The sequence below is a fragment of the Canis lupus genome, chromosome 22, assembly GCF_011100685.1.
Source record: "Canis lupus familiaris isolate Mischka breed German Shepherd chromosome 22, alternate assembly UU_Cfam_GSD_1.0, whole genome shotgun sequence".
NCBI lineage: Eukaryota > Metazoa > Chordata > Mammalia > Carnivora > Canidae > Canis > Canis lupus.
The window spans coordinates 45,627,129-45,644,919 of record NC_049243.1 but is presented as its reverse complement, the minus strand read 5'-3'; the positions used below and the strand labels follow the sequence as shown (position 1 = coordinate 45,644,919).

General features: G+C 51.6%; 1 protein-coding gene across 1 annotated transcript; it reads left to right on the top strand.

Annotated features, from left to right (window-relative positions):
* Window positions 1-755: 755 nt before the first annotated feature.
* On the top strand, window positions 756-3,270 carry SOX21 (SRY-box transcription factor 21). Its single transcript, XM_038569384.1, has one exon. The coding sequence runs from the start codon at window positions 813-815 to the stop codon at window positions 1,641-1,643; it is 831 nt and encodes a 276-aa protein (XP_038425312.1). The 5' UTR covers window positions 756-812; the 3' UTR covers window positions 1,644-3,270.
* The last annotated feature ends 14,521 nt before the right edge of the window (window positions 3,271-17,791 follow it).

The following is a 17,791-nucleotide window of genomic DNA, read 5'->3' as shown; positions in this document are numbered from 1 at the left end:
CTCCAGCCTCCAGCCTCCTCCGCCGACCGCAGCCGGAGAGGAAGACCCGCGAGGCAGGTGCGGGCGCGGCAGGCATCTGCCCCCGGAAGCCCCCCGCCGGCCGCGGGCGGGGGCGACTCCCACCCGCGAGCCTCCCACCCTGCCCGGAGCAGCGAGACCGGCCGGGGACGCCGCGCCCCGCGTTCCCTCGCCGCGCCCGGACCCTCCTCCGCCCCCGCCCCCCCCCCACCCCCCACCCCACCCGCTGCTGTCAAATGAGAAAGTCACCGAGGAGAACCCAAACACTGCAGCCAGCGAGGGCCCCCTTCGGCACTTGGCAGCACGCGGCGCTGGGCTGCGCGGCTCACCTCGGCCGGGCCTCCGCGGCGCCCGTCTGCGAGCCGCCGTGCGTCTAGGGCCGAGCGGGCCGAGCGGAGGAGGGCGCGGCGGGACGGCCGCCACCCGCGGGGAGCCCGGAGCCCGCGCGGCCGGGGAGGAAGGACGGAAGGAAAGCCGAGGGCGACCCGCCACCGTGGGGCGGGGGCGCCGCCCACAAGTTGCTGTGCCCGCGAGAGGATTTTCCCGAGCGTCCGGCGGGAGAGACCGGGGCGGCTCGGGGCGCGCGCGGCGCAGGGCTCGGCCCCCGGCGCCCTCTTCCCGGGCGGGAGCGACGCCCGGGCGCCAGGTGGGGCGCGGCGCGCGCGGGCCGGCCGAGCGGGTCCCCGCGGACCGCCACCATTGATTTCCTCCGGGCGGAGGGCGACGGCCCCGGCGGCGGAGGCGGAGGCGGCGGAGGCGGCGGCGGGGGGCTGCAGCCGCGGCTCGGCGACAGCATGTCCAAGCCGGTGGACCACGTCAAGCGGCCCATGAACGCCTTCATGGTGTGGTCGCGGGCTCAGCGGCGCAAGATGGCCCAGGAGAACCCCAAGATGCACAACTCGGAGATCAGCAAGCGCCTGGGCGCCGAGTGGAAGCTGCTCACCGAGTCGGAGAAGCGGCCGTTCATCGACGAGGCCAAGCGCCTGCGCGCCATGCACATGAAGGAGCACCCGGACTACAAGTACCGGCCGCGGCGCAAGCCCAAGACGCTGCTCAAGAAGGACAAGTTCGCCTTCCCGGTGCCCTACGGCCTGGGCGGCGTGGCCGACGCCGAGCACCCGGCGCTCAAGGCGGGCGCCGGGCTGCACGCGGGCGCGGGCGGCGGCCTGGTGCCCGAGTCGCTGCTCGCCAACCCCGAGAAGGCGGCCGCCGCCGCCGCCGCCGCCGCCGCGCGCGTCTTCTTCCCGCAGTCGGCGGCCGCCGCCGCCGCCGCCGCCGCCGCCGCCGCGGCCGGCAGCCCCTACTCGCTCCTCGACCTGGGCTCCAAGATGGCAGAGATCTCGTCGTCGTCGTCCGGCCTGCCGTACGCCTCGTCGCTGGGCTACCCGACCGCGGGCGCCGGCGCCTTCCACGGCGCGGCGGCGGCGGCTGCAGCGGCGGCCGCGGCCGCCGGGGGGCACACGCACTCGCACCCCAGCCCGGGCAACCCGGGCTACATGATCCCGTGCAACTGCAGCGCGTGGCCCAGCCCCGGGCTGCAGCCGCCGCTCGCCTACATCCTGCTGCCGGGCATGGGCAAGCCTCAGCTGGACCCCTACCCCGCGGCCTACGCCGCCGCGCTATGACCCCGCGGGGCCGCCTCGCGAGGACCGCTGTGCACACGTGTACATGTGTATAGGTACGAGCTCCGCGGCCTCCCCGCGCGCCCTCCCTCCCGCGACGGGGGCCCCGCGTTGTATGTACAGAAGATGTATAGGCGCAGGCAGAGGCGGAGACGCCGGTCGGGGCGCGAGTGGCAGAGCGCGCGAGGGCTCGGGCGAGTGTGCGTGTGAATTCACAGGAGCATTTCAGACCCGCACATCGGCGGCCCCCCTTCAGGAGGGCGGTTGCATCCGACAGCAGTTGATGTTTGCTTTGCACTTCGGAACCTGTTGCGTTTGGGCCCACGGAGGTGGAGGAGTCACTTTTTGACACGTTGGGCTTTCCAGTTTTGTTTGTTGGAAGTTACATTGTCGGTTTTGTTTTTGCTTCTCATTATCTTGTGTTTTTTTTTTTTAAGATTTTTTTTTTTCCCCTCTTTTCTTTCTTCCCTCCTGGTCTGTGTCGCATGCACTCTGTTCAAGTGTTAGGTCTGAAATGGCTGGCACAAGGGAAAAGCTGATCTGTGTCAGGAGTTTTCTCAGAGCGACATGGCTCTGAGCAGCCTTGCTCCCTATTTGTACTATTTGACTTTGCAAATCTCTGTTCTCTCAAGCAGAACTCACAGACCGGATCCATTCTTGACCAGTGACCGGCTCGAATCTGGCCTTTTGTATGTGAGACGATCACGCTTTCTGTTGTTTATCACGTCATATGCAAATGAGAGCAAGAGCCCTTAAGAGCAAGGAATGCAAACAAGAAATAATGTGCGAGATGAAAACTTGTCAATTGGGTTTTATCCCTTAAAAGCGAAAACTGAGAAGTCTCCCTGGGTCCACTTGCTGGGATTTCTGACACAGTTTACAGAAAGATAAAAGGCACTGTTCCTATTTTTCCCCTTATGGCTGAGTTCACCTTAAGATTGTAAATGTGTAAATGTCCGTGAAAACATGGAGTCTGAAAATGTGTTATTTGCGTTGCCCTAAACTTGAGTCGGTTTTAGACTCTAAAGCATTTTGAGCAAATGTCAAAGTTAACTTTTAAAAATTGCGGGACTATTTCAGAATCGCAATTTTATCTAAGATTAAATCAGACTTTTTCGTCTGAGTGGTAATGATATATTTATTATTTAGCAAAACTAAAAAAAGAAAAAAGAAAAAAAACCACCCGAATTGTTTGACTAATGTCTCTGATTTTCAGCTAGCATTTCTTCACCAACTTGAACCGCTTAAATGTGTTTTGGAGTTCCCTCCCTAATTAGCTTATTTTTTAGATGACCTGCAATTCATTTGCAAATTATGATAAAACACATTTTAGAGAAAAGAACCTCAATTATAGCTTTTTGTTTCTTTTTAAATGTATATATTTTGACTAATGTTTGTGAATGAAGTTGGCTAACATGTATTTAGTTTCATTTTGACTTTATGTAATATAAAGTTTTAAAAAGTTTAAGTATTGGTTTTAACCTTTATGTGTAAATGGTTTTCTTGTGTGATCTTCTAATTTAATATTAGACGTCTAAACTATATCTGTAAATTAGAATCCGACTATCACTCTGTTCATTTTTTTTGAACAAAGAGTTTAAATAAAGCCTGAACCAGGGAAAAGAGAAAATCCTCTATTTCTTGTTGAGTTCCTAACAAGATTTTTATCTGAATTGCCCTTACGTGCCTGGTCCAGGTGAAGTGTAAGGTATCCTCCAAAGGCAGCCTTTGTTTCACTTTTGAATAGATTTACTAGGAAATCTAAATCAAGCCATTGTTATTCAGAGCCAAAAACCTGATTTATCACATTTTTAATCGTGAATAGGAAAGAAGATAAAAAAAAAAAAAACCCAAGTAGTTGTATTATCTTGGTTTAAAAAAAAAAAAAAAAAAGGGCATTCATGAACCAGTAGAACAGAGCCCATTGAAAACATCCAGACCGTTCAAAGCATTTCACTAGTTTCCAGTAACATTTTAAGAGAGGAAAGTTGCCTGACCACTTTATCTTGTTAGTAGGAGAGCCCCGCCACTTAAGTCAGTGTAATTTGTTCACGTATCTTTGGCATATTCCTTGTTTACACTTTAAGATTTTATTTGGAAGGATAATCACTGCTAACGACAATGTACGACTTCTGGCCTCTTTGGGGCTTTATTCTGTCCTACTGAATGGCATTAAAATAGAAGTATTACAGATTCTGATGGAGAAGGTTGAATTTCCAGGGCTAGACAAGTTTTCACATAAAGGGTTTTCATTTGAGAAAGGAAATTATAGGGCACTAGGAAGACTCTCAGAGAAAAAAAAAATTAACTGTAGGAAGATCTTGATTTTCCATCCCCTGAGATAGAAATTCTTAAGATACAGGACTCAACTAGTCATCAACTAGTTTCCCCCCCACTGACAGAGGCCATCTCTGGGAGCTGCACATCTTTATAAGCGACCCAGCTCTTTAAAGTCATTGTTTTCCCCCCAACGGAATAATATTTTAAAAACCATGAAAAGTTTTGGAAATGTGAGAAATAGGCTCTGCTGGTTTGACCCTGATTCACTAATTAAAACGATCCCTCTCCTGTTATTCCCTGAGCTCTTTGCAATATTATAAGTTAATTCATATGGTTCTGAGCGATTATGCAAAACTAATTTGGACTGTCCAGGGGTAATTATCCCTGACACGGTTAATTAAATCCTTTCAAGGCTTCGTCTTTCCCTTTTGTAGCAGCCCATCACTTCTCAACACGGAACTTCCTGCGGCTTGCTGGAAATCACCCCAGCCCTAAATCTAAGTTACCTCCCCGAGCCTTCCAGCTCGGCCCCACCGGCCAGAAGATTCCCCGCCCCCTCCCTCCCACCCCACCCCCTCCCTTTTTCCCAAAGATCAGCATTTTCTGGGAGCGACGCTCCGGAGTGCTGATGAATAAGAAGAGGTCTGGAAAGATGAGTAAGGGGAGGGGGGAGGCTGCCGGGGCTGCGCACACAGGGTCACATCGCCAACAGATTGTGTGCGCGCCTGTTTGGTTGCCTGAGTAAGTCCACAGGCCCCACGGGGGTGACCAGTTTAGCACCCCTTCGACTCCAGCGTTCTTGCCAACAAGTTGCGTCTGGAGAAAGCCTCCCCGCACGTTAGACTGGGAGCGCCTCTAGGGCAAGAGCGTGGAGAAGGGCCTGGGTGTGTGCGTAGGAGCCTGAGAGCGGCCCACGAATAGGGCCGGGACGAGGCACAGCGCAGGTGCGGGCTGGAGAGCTCCCCGTTTATATCCATCTCTCTTTCTTCTCTCCTCCTTCCCTCCCCTCTTTTCTTTCCTTCTTACATTTTCCTTTCTTTTTAAGGTTTGCAAAAGCCACGTCGGCATTTTTTTTTTTTTTTTTTAGGTTGCCCAAAGGCTTTAAACAAGCCTCACCCCTGAAGGGCCAGGCGTGTTGCCTCCAGGCTTTGCGCAAACAGGTGGAATGGACCGTGTTTGAGCTCTAAGCCCCGGAGCTGGGGGACGGACGGGGCCGCGCGCGAGACGGCTGGGCCGTTATTGTCGCTTCTCCTGACAATCAGCCCCCCACCCCTTCACCCCCCGCCCCCCGGCCGCCGCAGGGAGCAAGAACAAAACCGCGCCCGTCTCCCTCTGGTCCCGCGACTCCGGGCGGCCTCCGCGACGGGCGCGGAGGATGCGGAGGCACCGGCGGTCCTCCCGGAGCAGCAGGGACCGGCGCGCCAGCCAATCAGAGCGCGGCTGGGCGCGGGCGCTCCCCGCCGCCGCCGCCGCCGCCCCCTGCGGGCCGGGGAAGCTCCCCGCACCTCGGCCGCCCCCAGCGCCGGAGTCTGGCCTGCGCCCGCAGCCCCGCCGAGGCAGAGCGCGCCGTCCAAACTTTATTAATCTCTCCCCGGTTCTTTCTCCCTCAGCCCAGTGCATCTCAAAGGTCAGCCCTCTTCTTTTAAAAGACTGATATTATTAATTCACTGACAATCCCCCCCTCCCCATTTCTTTTTTTCTCTCTTGCAGGGGTGGGGGGGGAGGAGAAGGGGGGGGAATCGTGAAAGAGCTTTTTTTTTTCATCCTTTTTTTTTTTTTTTTTTTTTTGTCCTTCAGTGGGAGCGTTTAGACAGTCGAGGAGGTTTTGTCCGGGAACAAAACGCAGGGTTGGGAGGTTTTGTGAGAGTGTTGTTTGTTGAAGTGGAGCTAAGAAAAAGCGGCGGCTTTCTCCTTATTGTGAAGAAACCAATCAGTGGTATTTGGAAAACTGTTAGCATTGTGCACTTCTTCTGTGTCCATTGTGAGGCGTTTCTTTTCACAAGGTTTTTTTTTCAGCCGATCCAGCTGGCCGGAATGAATAGCGGTGCAATGTGTACACGCTTTGTCCCCCCGGCCTTCAAGTAGCCTCCATTGAATAGACTAAGTTGACACTGCGTGACAGTGAAACAACATAATAAAAAATACATGAGCCCCTGAATAGGAGCAGGCGCATAAATAAATAAAATGGGTGACCAAAACTGGATAAACTGAATGACAAAACGGTGAAAGGGGAACAAAAAGATATTTAACACGCTAGATTAGCATTAGAATGCGATCTACAAGGCAGAACAATTGATGAATAGGTTTACCGGCCAAGAAAGAAATGGACTAAATGCCCTTTGAATAGATATGCTTTTTGCAAGGGCTTTGAATAGATATGCTTTTTGCAAGGGTTGAATGGGAAAAGGTAAAGATGAAGCTATGCAAATGAGCGGGGGAACTTTTTATATATATTCTTTAAACACACACACACGCACTGCGGGAGGAGAGTGCTGCCTGGGGATGTTTATAGAAGCAATAATTGCCATTATTAGCATTGTCTGCAGCAGATAGGAATTGAACAGGTTGGGATAATATAGGGTAGCGGTAATTATTCTTCTAATTAATGGTGCTTTGGTACTTGAAAAAAGAAAAAAGGAAAGGAGAAGTAAAAGTTATGCAGAAGTTATGTTTCCTTGTGTCCGTTTGCCCAGCGTTGGAATCTGTGGAGCAGCAAGTCTGGCCATTCCAAGATGCGTGCTGATCTTAGAACGTTCCAGGGAGCCGATCCTTAGCCTCTGGATTGGGGGGCCTGATTTCCATTGACGTCGCGTTTTTGAGAGGCTAATATAGTGGCTGGTACCTGGTAGGTGGCGAATGAAGAGTTGTGGAATGAATGAATATAAATTTAATGGGGGAACCCAAGCCTCCTATGGAGGTGGGGGGAGGGGTGATACCGAGACTGCTTTGCCTTTCACCACCCCCTGCCACCCCCGCCCCCTTTATCTAGAGGCGGGGAGTGGTCCAGGAAGAAAGATCGCCGCTTACCCCCACTTTTCTAAGGGTGCGTCCTTTGTCCATCTGGGCCGCTGGAAAAGATATAAACACCAAACAAGCGACGAGCAACTGCAGCCCCCCCCCCCCAATTCCATTTCTGTCCTCACCCCTAAATCCACCCCAAAGGCAGAGCCTTTGAGCAGCCCCACCTGGCTGTGTAGAAACATTGTACCCACCCGTTTAAAGAGTCGTTCTCTCCCCTTGCCCCCGCCGCCTTTCCCTTCCAGTCTGTCTTTGACCCAGTTCCACAGGCCCAGGGAACCTCCTGGCCCAGCTGCCAGCGAAGGCAGGGCGCGAACCCTCCGAGATGCGGGCTGTCCTCGGATTGCGCGCGCTGCCCTGGAGGCGGGTGTCCGTAGGGGCCTTTACAGCCAACCGAGTCCATTATTTTCCAGGGTTGACCACCAGGCCTTCGGGGCCGCTGGGCCACCCAGCCATCGAGGTTTCCAGTCGCTTTCTGAGTTGCCCCTAACTTAAATGAATAATGCAAATTACAGACAGCGGAGCTGACAGGGCCCCGCGAGCGCGCGGAACCTCCGAGGGCGCTCGGAGCAGCCGCTCTCCCGACCTCCCCGACCTCCCCCACCTCCCCGACGGCTGGCGGGAAACCGAGTTTTGAGAAGCAGTGACAACTGCTTCTGAATTGTGGTGACCAAGGGGGCGGGGGACGGGGTGGGGGGGGTGTAGAATCCCAAACTCTAAAAGCAGTGGGTTCCTCCCCCCCCCCCCGCCCCCCCACACACACACTTCTTCTTTTTAAAGAAGCAATTGAGCCTTACCAAGCGACGGGAGCCGCGCCGAAGCCTCGCATATTTTAAAGTGTAACCCGAGCCTTCGCTGTTTCAGCTTCACTTAAAACATGCAAATTCTTAGAATCTGACAAATCTGAAAAACTTGGAGAGAGCTCTCTCCGGGATAAAGCCGCTGAAAGTCACTTTAAGGTGATAACTGGGGGGCGATGGGCGTTTGTGCGGGAGGGGACGACCTGTTGGATTGGGTTTTCCAGGGTCTAGGCGGCGCCGGGCCCTGGGCGACCGCCTGGACCCGACGCGGGGAAGTGGTACCCACAGGGCAACCAGCCAGGGCGTCTCCGCTTTGGTGACCCCCACCGCCCCGGCCGCTCCCCGCCCGGGCCCCTCACCGCACGCTTTGTCAGGTAGACTCCAGCGCCCTCGCCGCCGCCGCCCCATCATTCACACTTGACTGGAGGAAATAAAACCGGCTTTGGCTTTTTAATTCCTTTTGAAGATGTTTCCACCTGATTTCTACCTCCTTTGGGCTCCTCGCTTGATTGGGGGAGGGGTTATTTAGGGACTTTTTGACAAACAGCAGAAGTTAAGGTACTAATTGTAAACACCCCGTTGCTCTCTTTGAATGTATTTATTATCATATTAGCCGAGCACTTGGAGACACTCGGCCTATTACTCATTTCGAGCCTCTAGGCAAAGAATTCTCCTACTGAGATCGACCAGTAAAACCAGATTTCTTGAGGGAAATTACGAGGACGTCTGCAGACGCTCTTCGCCGAATGATATTCCTGGATCGTCAATTTCACATGCGTACCCTCCTCCCTACTCAGCCCAGCCTTAGTATTTTATTTCGGGCTCACCCCAAGGTAATTAGCCGCTCGCAGAAAGCTTGAAATCTCAAAAGGAGAGGCGCAGCCTAGGATAACACAGACCAAGTGAGGCTTTTCAGATCGGTTGACTCCACTGGGGCTACCTTTTTCCTGAGGTCAGGAGTGGAGAGAAGTCTGTTTGCAGAGGAGGGAACACCTTTAAAAGGGGTCTCAGGAACCCAGGATGTGTGTGGTGGGTTGGGCGGGGGGGGGGGGGTGATAGGGGGGATGGGAGGCGAGCTTCCTAGAATGTCACCACCTTGACCTCGCAGGGAGCTCAGCCTATCCTCCCTAGAGTCCCCCGAAAATACTGCCACTGAGTTCGGGGAACTTTATAGCGCTTTCCCCATTTGCCCATTTCAAGTCCAAAAGTTGGTGCGCGTGCACGCGCGCGCGCGCACACAGGCACACCCCTGGTTTGGAGCAAACCCGGGTTTATTTAGCACCATATGGTAAAGCCTGGGTTTGGGAATAGCCGCCGACATTCCGACAGATTGGAAGTCTACGCGGGCGTGTATCAAGCGGCGGAGGAAATTGCGTGGAATCCTCACCGCGCCCCAAACACACGGGAACTTGCCCCACAAAGTTTTCGCGCTCGCTCCCCCTCGCTCTCTCCTACTTCGCTGAAGTTTTGATAAGCGTGTTTGCTTTCATCTGGACCGCCTGAGAGGTGGCCTAGGTGGCCTCACTCTCCCGGCATAGACCCGCTCAGTGACGACGAATGAAAAAAACGCACGTGGAGCTTGGGGAGAGGAGATGGAGAACCTTTTCAGGGAGGCAGCAGAAAAGCGGGTGCTGAGCGAAACGGAAGGATAAGAGCGAGGGCAAAAGAGAAAGAAAATCGAGACAGGAAAGGTAATAGAACAGCAGCACCACTGACACTCCCTCTTGCCTTCGGGTTCAACACCTGGGAGAGGTGCTGGCAAGGGCAGGTGAGGGAGAGGACGTGCCGAACAGCAGCAGGAGGAGGAGAATCTCAGACCTTCAGACGCCCCCCAACCCTGACTCCCCTGCAAGATCCCTGCGGGTTCGCCGCATCTGGGAAGAGTGGCCGGGTCTGGGAGGGCGGGGAGTGGGAAGCCAAGATCATGCGGGCTCTGACAGGTTCCGCGTGGACCTGTGGGATCCGGAAGCCACGGAGGGCCCTGAAGGTCCCCCCATCTCGGCCCCTGTGCCTCCTTGCTCTGCTGCTGGAGCCACAGGAGAAAGAGGAGCCTCTGGAAGTGGGGCCAGCCTCTCCCGCACGAGTGTAATCCCTGCAGACCCGCAGTGGAAAACCCATTATGTGCTGTCTGAAACTTACTTAGGAAAAATAAATCACAATTATGATAGAACTTTAGAAGAGGGGTCGGTAGCAAGCGTGGGACTGTGGAGCTAAAGCTGTCGTTTCTTCCTGGGAAATCTGCCCTGATGGACCTTAAGGACAGCTCGGGCGCTCTTTCCAGCTCCCCGGCGAGAGCTGCGGGCATTAGTAAGGTCCTTAGCTAATCGCCCCAGTCCCGCTTCTCAGCCAGCGCCCCACTTCGGGCCTCTCGAGGACGGGGCTGCGGGACAAAGGCTCCGTCTGCCTAGCTCCAGACCCAAGGTTTCTTTGCGCTTCTAGAGTGCAAGCCCAAGTCGCTGTTCCGCCTTTTTCGGGGACTCGGTTTTCTCCTGCAAACCCAGACTTGAGTAAGTAGTGAGAGCAGCGGTTGATGAATATGTATTCGAACGGGCTGTTTAAGGCAGCGCGAATAAACATGAGCCCGCGGTGGCAGCGCCCACCCGCTCCCTTTCACCTCTCTGGGGCGCGGGGAGCCGGAACGGGTGAGTCTCGCATTCCTGATACCGCGGGGACGTGGGTCTGCTGGAGAAGCGCTGAGCCTCTCCGAGCTCCCCCACCCTATCCCCACCCCCACCCCCAGGGACCCTCCCCGTCCTACCTCCCGCACCCCCCCCCCCCACCTGGCTGCCCGAGCGCAAGGCAGGTGGCGCAGATCCGCGCACACCCACTCCTCGGGGGCTTTGGACACCGTTTTCCTTCTAGAAAGCTGCCTTGACTTGTGTCACTGAGGTGCAGATCTTGCGAACCTGGGGGTGGGGTAGGGGCGTGGGGGGAAGAGTGCTCTTCTCCCTCTCCAGATTTGGGGTAAGCATTGCTCCACACGAGTCTCTGTGCAAAACTCGAGAACCCTGAACTTGTCCCCGGGCGTAGTGGACGGAGGTCGTGAGGGGCCTGCCCTCGCAGAAGGCGTTTGTTCTCAGATGTCTGCGGGCGGAGGGGCGGCCGCCGGGAACAACTGCCCACCCACTACACTTCCCAAGCCGCGCCACCTCCCGCTGGGAAAAGTCGCCCTTGGGCCTCTTTGTCTCCCCGGAGCCGGGGCGTCTTCGCCTTTGGAAGCCGTGTGAAATAACCAAGCTGGCTGTACACGCAGGCCTGGGCAGCTTCGCCACCCGCAGCCGCCCCGGCCCCCGGCCTCTGTCTCCTCTCGGGCACGCGCGGGGTGACCGGCCTGCGCCGGGCGGCATCGGGTGCCCGCGGCCCGCAGCGCAGCCCCGGGGCTCAGGAGCGGGCGGCGGCGAGGCCTGGCTTGCCCCTGGGCCAGGCCCGCGGGGAGCAGCCGAGACCCAAGCCTCCTCGGACCTCGAGGCCTGCTCCAAGCCTCAGGCTCCCTTCCGCAGCTGCGTTGCTGCCAGCCCCCACTTCGCACCCAAGGCTGCCACTCTGGCCCTCACCTGGGGTGTAAGAGGAGAGTCGGATTCTGCACCACGCGCCCCCCCCCCACGCCGAGCGCCCGGGACAGTGACCCTTCCCCGCGCAGAGAAGCCCTGGGGGGCGGGAGGCGCTTCGCACCACCGGGCCGCTGGCTTCCGCGAGTGGGAAGAGTTCCTAACCCCACCGGGCTAGCGCCTGTCGCAGGTCAAGAGAATGCGGTCCTTGAGATAAAGAGTAGGGTTTTAAAGCTTTAGGGGACCAGGTCAAGACCACGTCTCTACCCAGATGGGACGGCTGGAGGCTTTCTCAAAAAGTGTTCCCTGAAAATGATGACTTGTGGGCAAAAGCGTTGGGCGTGGGGGATCGCCCCTAGCTAGATTACCTTCACCAGGGAAGTGGATGTAAAGGATGCTCTAGCACGCCCCTGAAAGCTCTTCTTCCTGCAGGAAAAACTGGGGCTGGTACTTCTAGAAGCATAGGGCAAGCCTTGGGGAAGGTTTGGAGAATTCAGAGTGGTTCCGTTGGCTAAGGAGAGCTCCTGGCTAGGGGAACGCCCTCACAAGAGGATCAGGAGTGGGAGAGGAGAAGGCACTTGGGGTTCTGGACTAAACTATGGGAGGCAAAGCAGGATGTCTGGGATAAATTTCATCCATATAATAGCAAGGTGAAGAACCCTAAGTCATCTAGAGATGCCGACAAGCCACTACTAGCAAAAGGCTATTCCCAAGCTCCTAATTTGTGCCAGGTGAGCCCCATCAGATACCCAAGACCAAGGAAGCATCATTCACATTATATTCTGTGTGAGTGCCACCCCCTAAGCAACAATAAGATTTCCCCTCTGACATCCTTAAAAATCAAAACAGAAACCCCTTGATAAAATGCTCTTTCTGATGTTCTCTGCTTTCCAAGTTGAAATTCACTTTCTCCTGACTGTGGGCAGATTGGGCTGGGGATGCTGCTGGTCAAGATATAAAAGTGGCTCCTATTCATCGCAGAGTTATTTACAATAGCTAAGATCAGGAAGCAACCTAAATACCTGTGAATAGATGAATGGATAAAGAAGATATGGTACGTGTATTTATATGTACCATGGACTATTACTCAGCCATAAACAAGAATGAAGTCTTGCCATTTGCAACAACACGAATGGCCCTTGAGGGTGTTATGCTAGGTGAGATAAGTCAGACCAAAAAGGAAAAATACTGTACGATTCATTTACATGCGGAATCTAAAAAATAAAGCAAGCCAATAAAACAAAATAGAAACAGACTCACGGGTACAGAAAACAAACTGGTGGTTGCCAGAGGCGGGAGGGTGGGGGGGTGGAGGGTGGGGGGTGGGATGGGCAAAATAGGAGATAACAGGTACAAACTTCCACTTATAAAATAAATAAGACACTGGGATACAATGTACAGCACAGGGAATATAGTCAATAATATTGCCACAACTTTTTATGGTGAAATGGTAACTACACTTACTGTGATGATCATTTTGTAATATATATAAATATTAAATCACTGTGTTGTACACCTAAATCAATATCGTATATCAATTATTCTTCAATTTTAAAGAAAGAAAAAAATTGTCTCATTTTTCTGCTTCAACAAAGCAAGCCACCAAGAAGCCTTTTCCCTTGAACTACAAATGTGCAAAGGCAAAGGCTTCTGGCTTAATATGGCTTTTGAAAAGTGAGAGAAACCCATGCATGAAAACCCAGCTGGCAAGTGAATTCCTCAGAGGGTGCCACAGCTCTCCTTCCCTTCTGACATTTTTATGAATCAGAGTAAAGTAAAACTGTTAGTAAACCCTGATAGGGTGCTTTAAACGCATCATTGTTAAGAATTGGAGGGGGTAGAGGGGTGCCTGGGTGGCTCAGTCAGTTAAGCCTCTGCCTTTTGGCTCAGGTCATGATCTCAGGGTCCAGGGATGGAGCTCAGCATAGGGCTCCCTGCTCGGTGGGAAGCCATTCTCCCTCTCCTCCCTGCTCATACTCTCTCTCGCTAGCTCTGTCTCTTTCTCTCAAATAAATAAATAAAATCTAAAAAAAAAAAAAAGAAAAGAAAAGAAAAGAAAAAAAGAATTGGAGAGGGTAGAGCTGTGTTGTGCTAGATTTAGAATCCCAGCTATGCTGAGGCTACAGAAAGGAAAAGGAGCCTGGTTCTTCATGTTATCTCCTGCCCGTTCTCCCAGGTGCTCAGTGCTAATGAGCAGATACCTTCACTCCACCCCCACAACTACCTCCCTACCAGCTGTGCACCCACAAGAAAGCTGTGCCTTCTTTCCTGTGACTAGAGATGGACGGTTTGCAGTGAGGGCCAGCCTCTCTATTTGGTCATTAGACCCCATCTCCTTTCCAATAGGTGATCTCTTAGGTGCCCCCAATGATCCCCCACTTCCTGGAATTCATGCCTTTGTGTAAGCCTCTCCCTTTGAGTGTGGGCTGTACCTAGTGATTTGCTTCCAACAAAAAGTAATGGGAGGGCACTTCCTGATTCAATTACAAAAAACGATGACTTTCCCATTCTCTCTTTCTCTCTCAGCTCTTGCTCTGAGGGAAGTCATCTGCCATTTTGTGAGATGTTTGATAGAGAGGCCCAGCAATGACCTGAAACCTGCCACCCATGGAGGGAGTGAAATGGATCCTGGCTCAGTGGAGCCTTGAAATGAGGGCACCCGGGGCCGACTCCTGATTGTAACCTTGGGAAAGACCCCAAGCCAGAAGCTATCAAAAAGGTACCCCTGGATCTCTAACCCACAGAAATCATGAAACAATCAATGTTCGTTGCTTGAAGCCATTAAGTTTAGCATAATTTGCTATGCAGGAAGAGATAACTAATATATCATGTAGCTCCAGAAAATCTCTCTCCTTTCTACTCCAATAGCAAGGTTTTCCCTCCCTACTGAATCATTCTTGCCAGCAAAAAATTAATGCTGTTCTCTCTTAAACAAAACAAAACAAAACTCTTATGACTCCATTTCCCCCTCCAGCTACCATTCCACTTCTCTGCTCCCCTTTACAGTGAATTTGTTAAAGAAGCAAAAGATGTCTATAATGTCTATATTGCTTATCTCTAATTCCCTGCTTCCTCTTTTCCTTAAACTCCCTCCAGTCAGATTCCATCCCCCCCACACCACTCCACCAAAACCTGCTCTGACCCAGGTCACCAGTGACTTCATAAATCAAATGGTCAGTTCTTATCTATAGCATGTGACAAGAGTTGGTCACTCCTCCTGGAAGCTATTTGGTTGCTAAGGTACCACACTTACCTGCGTTTTCTACTACCTCATAGGACCCTCTTGGCTAGTCTCCCTTCTTGGTTTCACTTCTCTCTAACCTCTTGTCAAGTTTTATCAGGGAAGATCAGTATTCATTCACTATTCTCTGCTATAGGTGAATGTCTGTGTCCTTCCGTGCCACAATCATGTTCAATTCTGATACCAGTGTGATGGCATTTGGAGGTGGGGATTTGGGGAAGTGATTAGGTCATGAGGGTGGAACCTTCATGAATGGGATTAGAGCCAAGAATCTCCAGAGAGCTCCCTTACCTCTTCTGCCATTTGAGGACACAGCCAGGAGAAAGCTGTCTGTGAACCAGGAAGCAGCACCCCACCCCCCAACACTGAATCTGCTGGTGCCTTAATCTTAGACTTCTTTGCCTCTAGAACTCTGAGGAATAAATTTCTGTTGTTTATAAGCCACCCAGTCTATGGTATTCTGTTTTTAGCAGCTGGGATGGGCTAAGACATTCTCTAATCTTCAAAGGAACTGCAATTGTCTTGGGATATTATTTTAACCGTTTCAGTAAGAAAACCACTATAATAATGTCAATTACAGATCTTTGTACCTGGCAATACAGGTTTATCAGTATCAGCGAGTCAGCTAAAGTAACCTATAGACCCTTAATCTCAGTAGTTTAACATGACAGAAGTTTATTTTCACCCTACATGGATTAGTAGGGGGATGGTGCTCATGCAGACTGATAGAGATTCCAGAAGGACCTGTTTCCCTGACTGCCTAGGCAGGGGCCATGCAGCATAACAACCATACACTGGCTCTTGAAGTTTCTCACTAAAAATTATGCACATCACTTCTCACATTAATTTGGCCAAAGTAAACCTCACGGCCACACCAACCTCCAAAGGGACCCAGAAGTACAATCCCTACCATGTCCCCAGAAGGTGGAGAGCCAGAAATATTTGATGAACAGCACTATGGACCGCCTCAATGGGCTTTATGTTAAACATCCTCAATCTTAAAAGAAAACATTACCAACTGGGCTCCTTTGTATGGAGACAATGTTATCTGGAAGAAAATGTGGCTAAACCACCCCTGACTTAACCAGTGGTCTTTTTACCTCCCATAATTGAAAAGACTTCCCATTGCTTTGCAGGTGCAGCCAAATTTGGGGAAGCCTTGTGATGCTTGCAGCTCTGCCTTTCATCTCCGGCTTTGATAAAAAATGTCCATCTCCTCTCTGAATTCACAGCTTGCCAGGCGGTCTGTTGCTGCTGAGGATTTCTGGAAGGTCCATAACCCCACTGCAGGATTTGAAACTGTACTTCTGCAGGGCTTTAACGAATTTCTTATTTCCTGCATTTGTGCCCTCTACTCCTAAAAAAGTCAAACCACTGCTTTCACTTTTCCTTCCATCTTACCAAATTTATTTCTACCCTCTCCATATACACACACAGACATTCATCCTGATACACGCTCCCCATCGTATGACTCTCTTTCAGGAACTGGTGTCATGATTCTCCTCCATTTGGCCCCGCTCCAAAGTCCAACACATCATTCAAAGATCTACTCAGATCTCATCTTTTTTGAGATCTCCTACTCTGCCAACTTTTGATGCCATTTGGCTTTTTTTTTCCCTTCTGTTTTTCATTGTATTTTTCTTGTTGCTTTTTTTTTTTTTTTTTTTTTATTCCTCTATGAGGCACTTACTGGCTGAGTTGAATTTAGTAATTCTCTGTATGTGTCTGTATCAACACAATTGTGTGGAAAGCAAAGATGTCTCACTTAGCTTTGTATTTCAGTAGGGCCACTTCTCCTTTCCCCAGTGCCTAGCTCAGACTCTGGTCCTCAGCAAATATTTGTAATAATGTCCTCTCTGTGTTGGAATATCTTCTACCCTTCTGAACTTCTCCACAATTAGAAACACTTCTAGCTTTAATCACATAGCTTTCTCTTCTCTTCTGATCTCACTATGTGTAGTCTTACCATGAGCTCCTCTATTAGTTCAAATCTAAATGCCAGATTTACTTCAAAGAAGCCTAAATCTTAGCATTTAAATATGAGATTAAGTCATAAATCTTCTGGGCTCATACCCTGTCTTTCTTGTCTATATCTTGTGGGGCATACAAGGGGCTGAAGGTAGGAGACCATTGAACACATAACATGAGAAGAACCTGTATTCGTTGGGGTTATTAATGTGCATTGCTATAACAAAAAAACCCCTCCAAATCTCAGTGGCTCAACACAATTTTTCATGCATAGCACAGTCCAAAGCAGGACATGTGGCTCTTCTCTAACTAGTGACTAGGGACCCAAACTTCTTCCATTTTGGAATGAGGCCATTGCCCAGGGCCTTCTGGAGTCTCTGCATTCAGCTGATTGACAAGCACAGACAGTCCATGCTCTTGCAGGGAGGGGTCTTATGGCCATGCCTAGAAACTAGAGGCCTCACTTAGCCTATATTTCTCTGGCTAACATATCAACCTGGTTACAAGGAATGCTGGGAAATACATTTTACTAGTGGACCAAGACAAAGAAAAGAGGATTGGTGAACATCTAGCCTGTTTCTTTCAAAGGGCCTAAGAAGTCATTTTCTCACTGTGGGATATAGAGACACAGTGCCCATACTTCCTGAACAGGGAAATAGAAATCCACATAGAGGGGGGTTGGGGGAGTTTCCTTGTTACAATTAATTTCTACTCCTCTGTTTTTTCTATAAATCCCAGAATTTACTCACTCTCCAAAAAAAGAAGATCAAGAGATAGGTAGGGAGCCTCTACCATCAGGTGTGGCTCTTCTCTCCTAGAACTCCAGCTACAAGAAATGTTCTCAGAGAGTATTTCTCAACCCTAGCAGAGCATCAGAGTCAATGTGAGCTTTTGAACCATACTATTGAATGTGACTCTCCTCCTTGAAACACTTCCTTCAGTCAGCCTTTAGGACCCTTTCTTGGCTTTCCTCCTATCTGCTCCTTCCTATCTCCTTTTTCTGGTTTCTCTTCTTTCCACTAACTTTAAACATTAGGATGCCTTGGGGCTCAGCCTTTGGGCCTTGTCTCATCTCTTTCTATGCTCATTTCCTTGGCAGTTGTGTTACTTTTCTATTACAGCGCAAAACATTACCACAAACCAAGTGGCTTATGGCAACATCTGTTGTCAGCTCACGGTTCTGGAGGTCAGAAGTCCAGGTGTGGAGTGGCTGAGTCCTCTGTTCAGGGTCTCAGAAGCAGAAGCCAGTGGGTCAGCTGGGCTGAGTTCTCATCTGCAGGCCCTGGAGAAGACTCT

What these genes read in the sequence shown, in the direction of transcription:
- SOX21 (XM_038569384.1), top strand. Translation starts at nt 813, where the DNA reads ATGTCCAAGCCGGTGGACCACGTCAAGCGGCCCATGAACGCCTTCATG.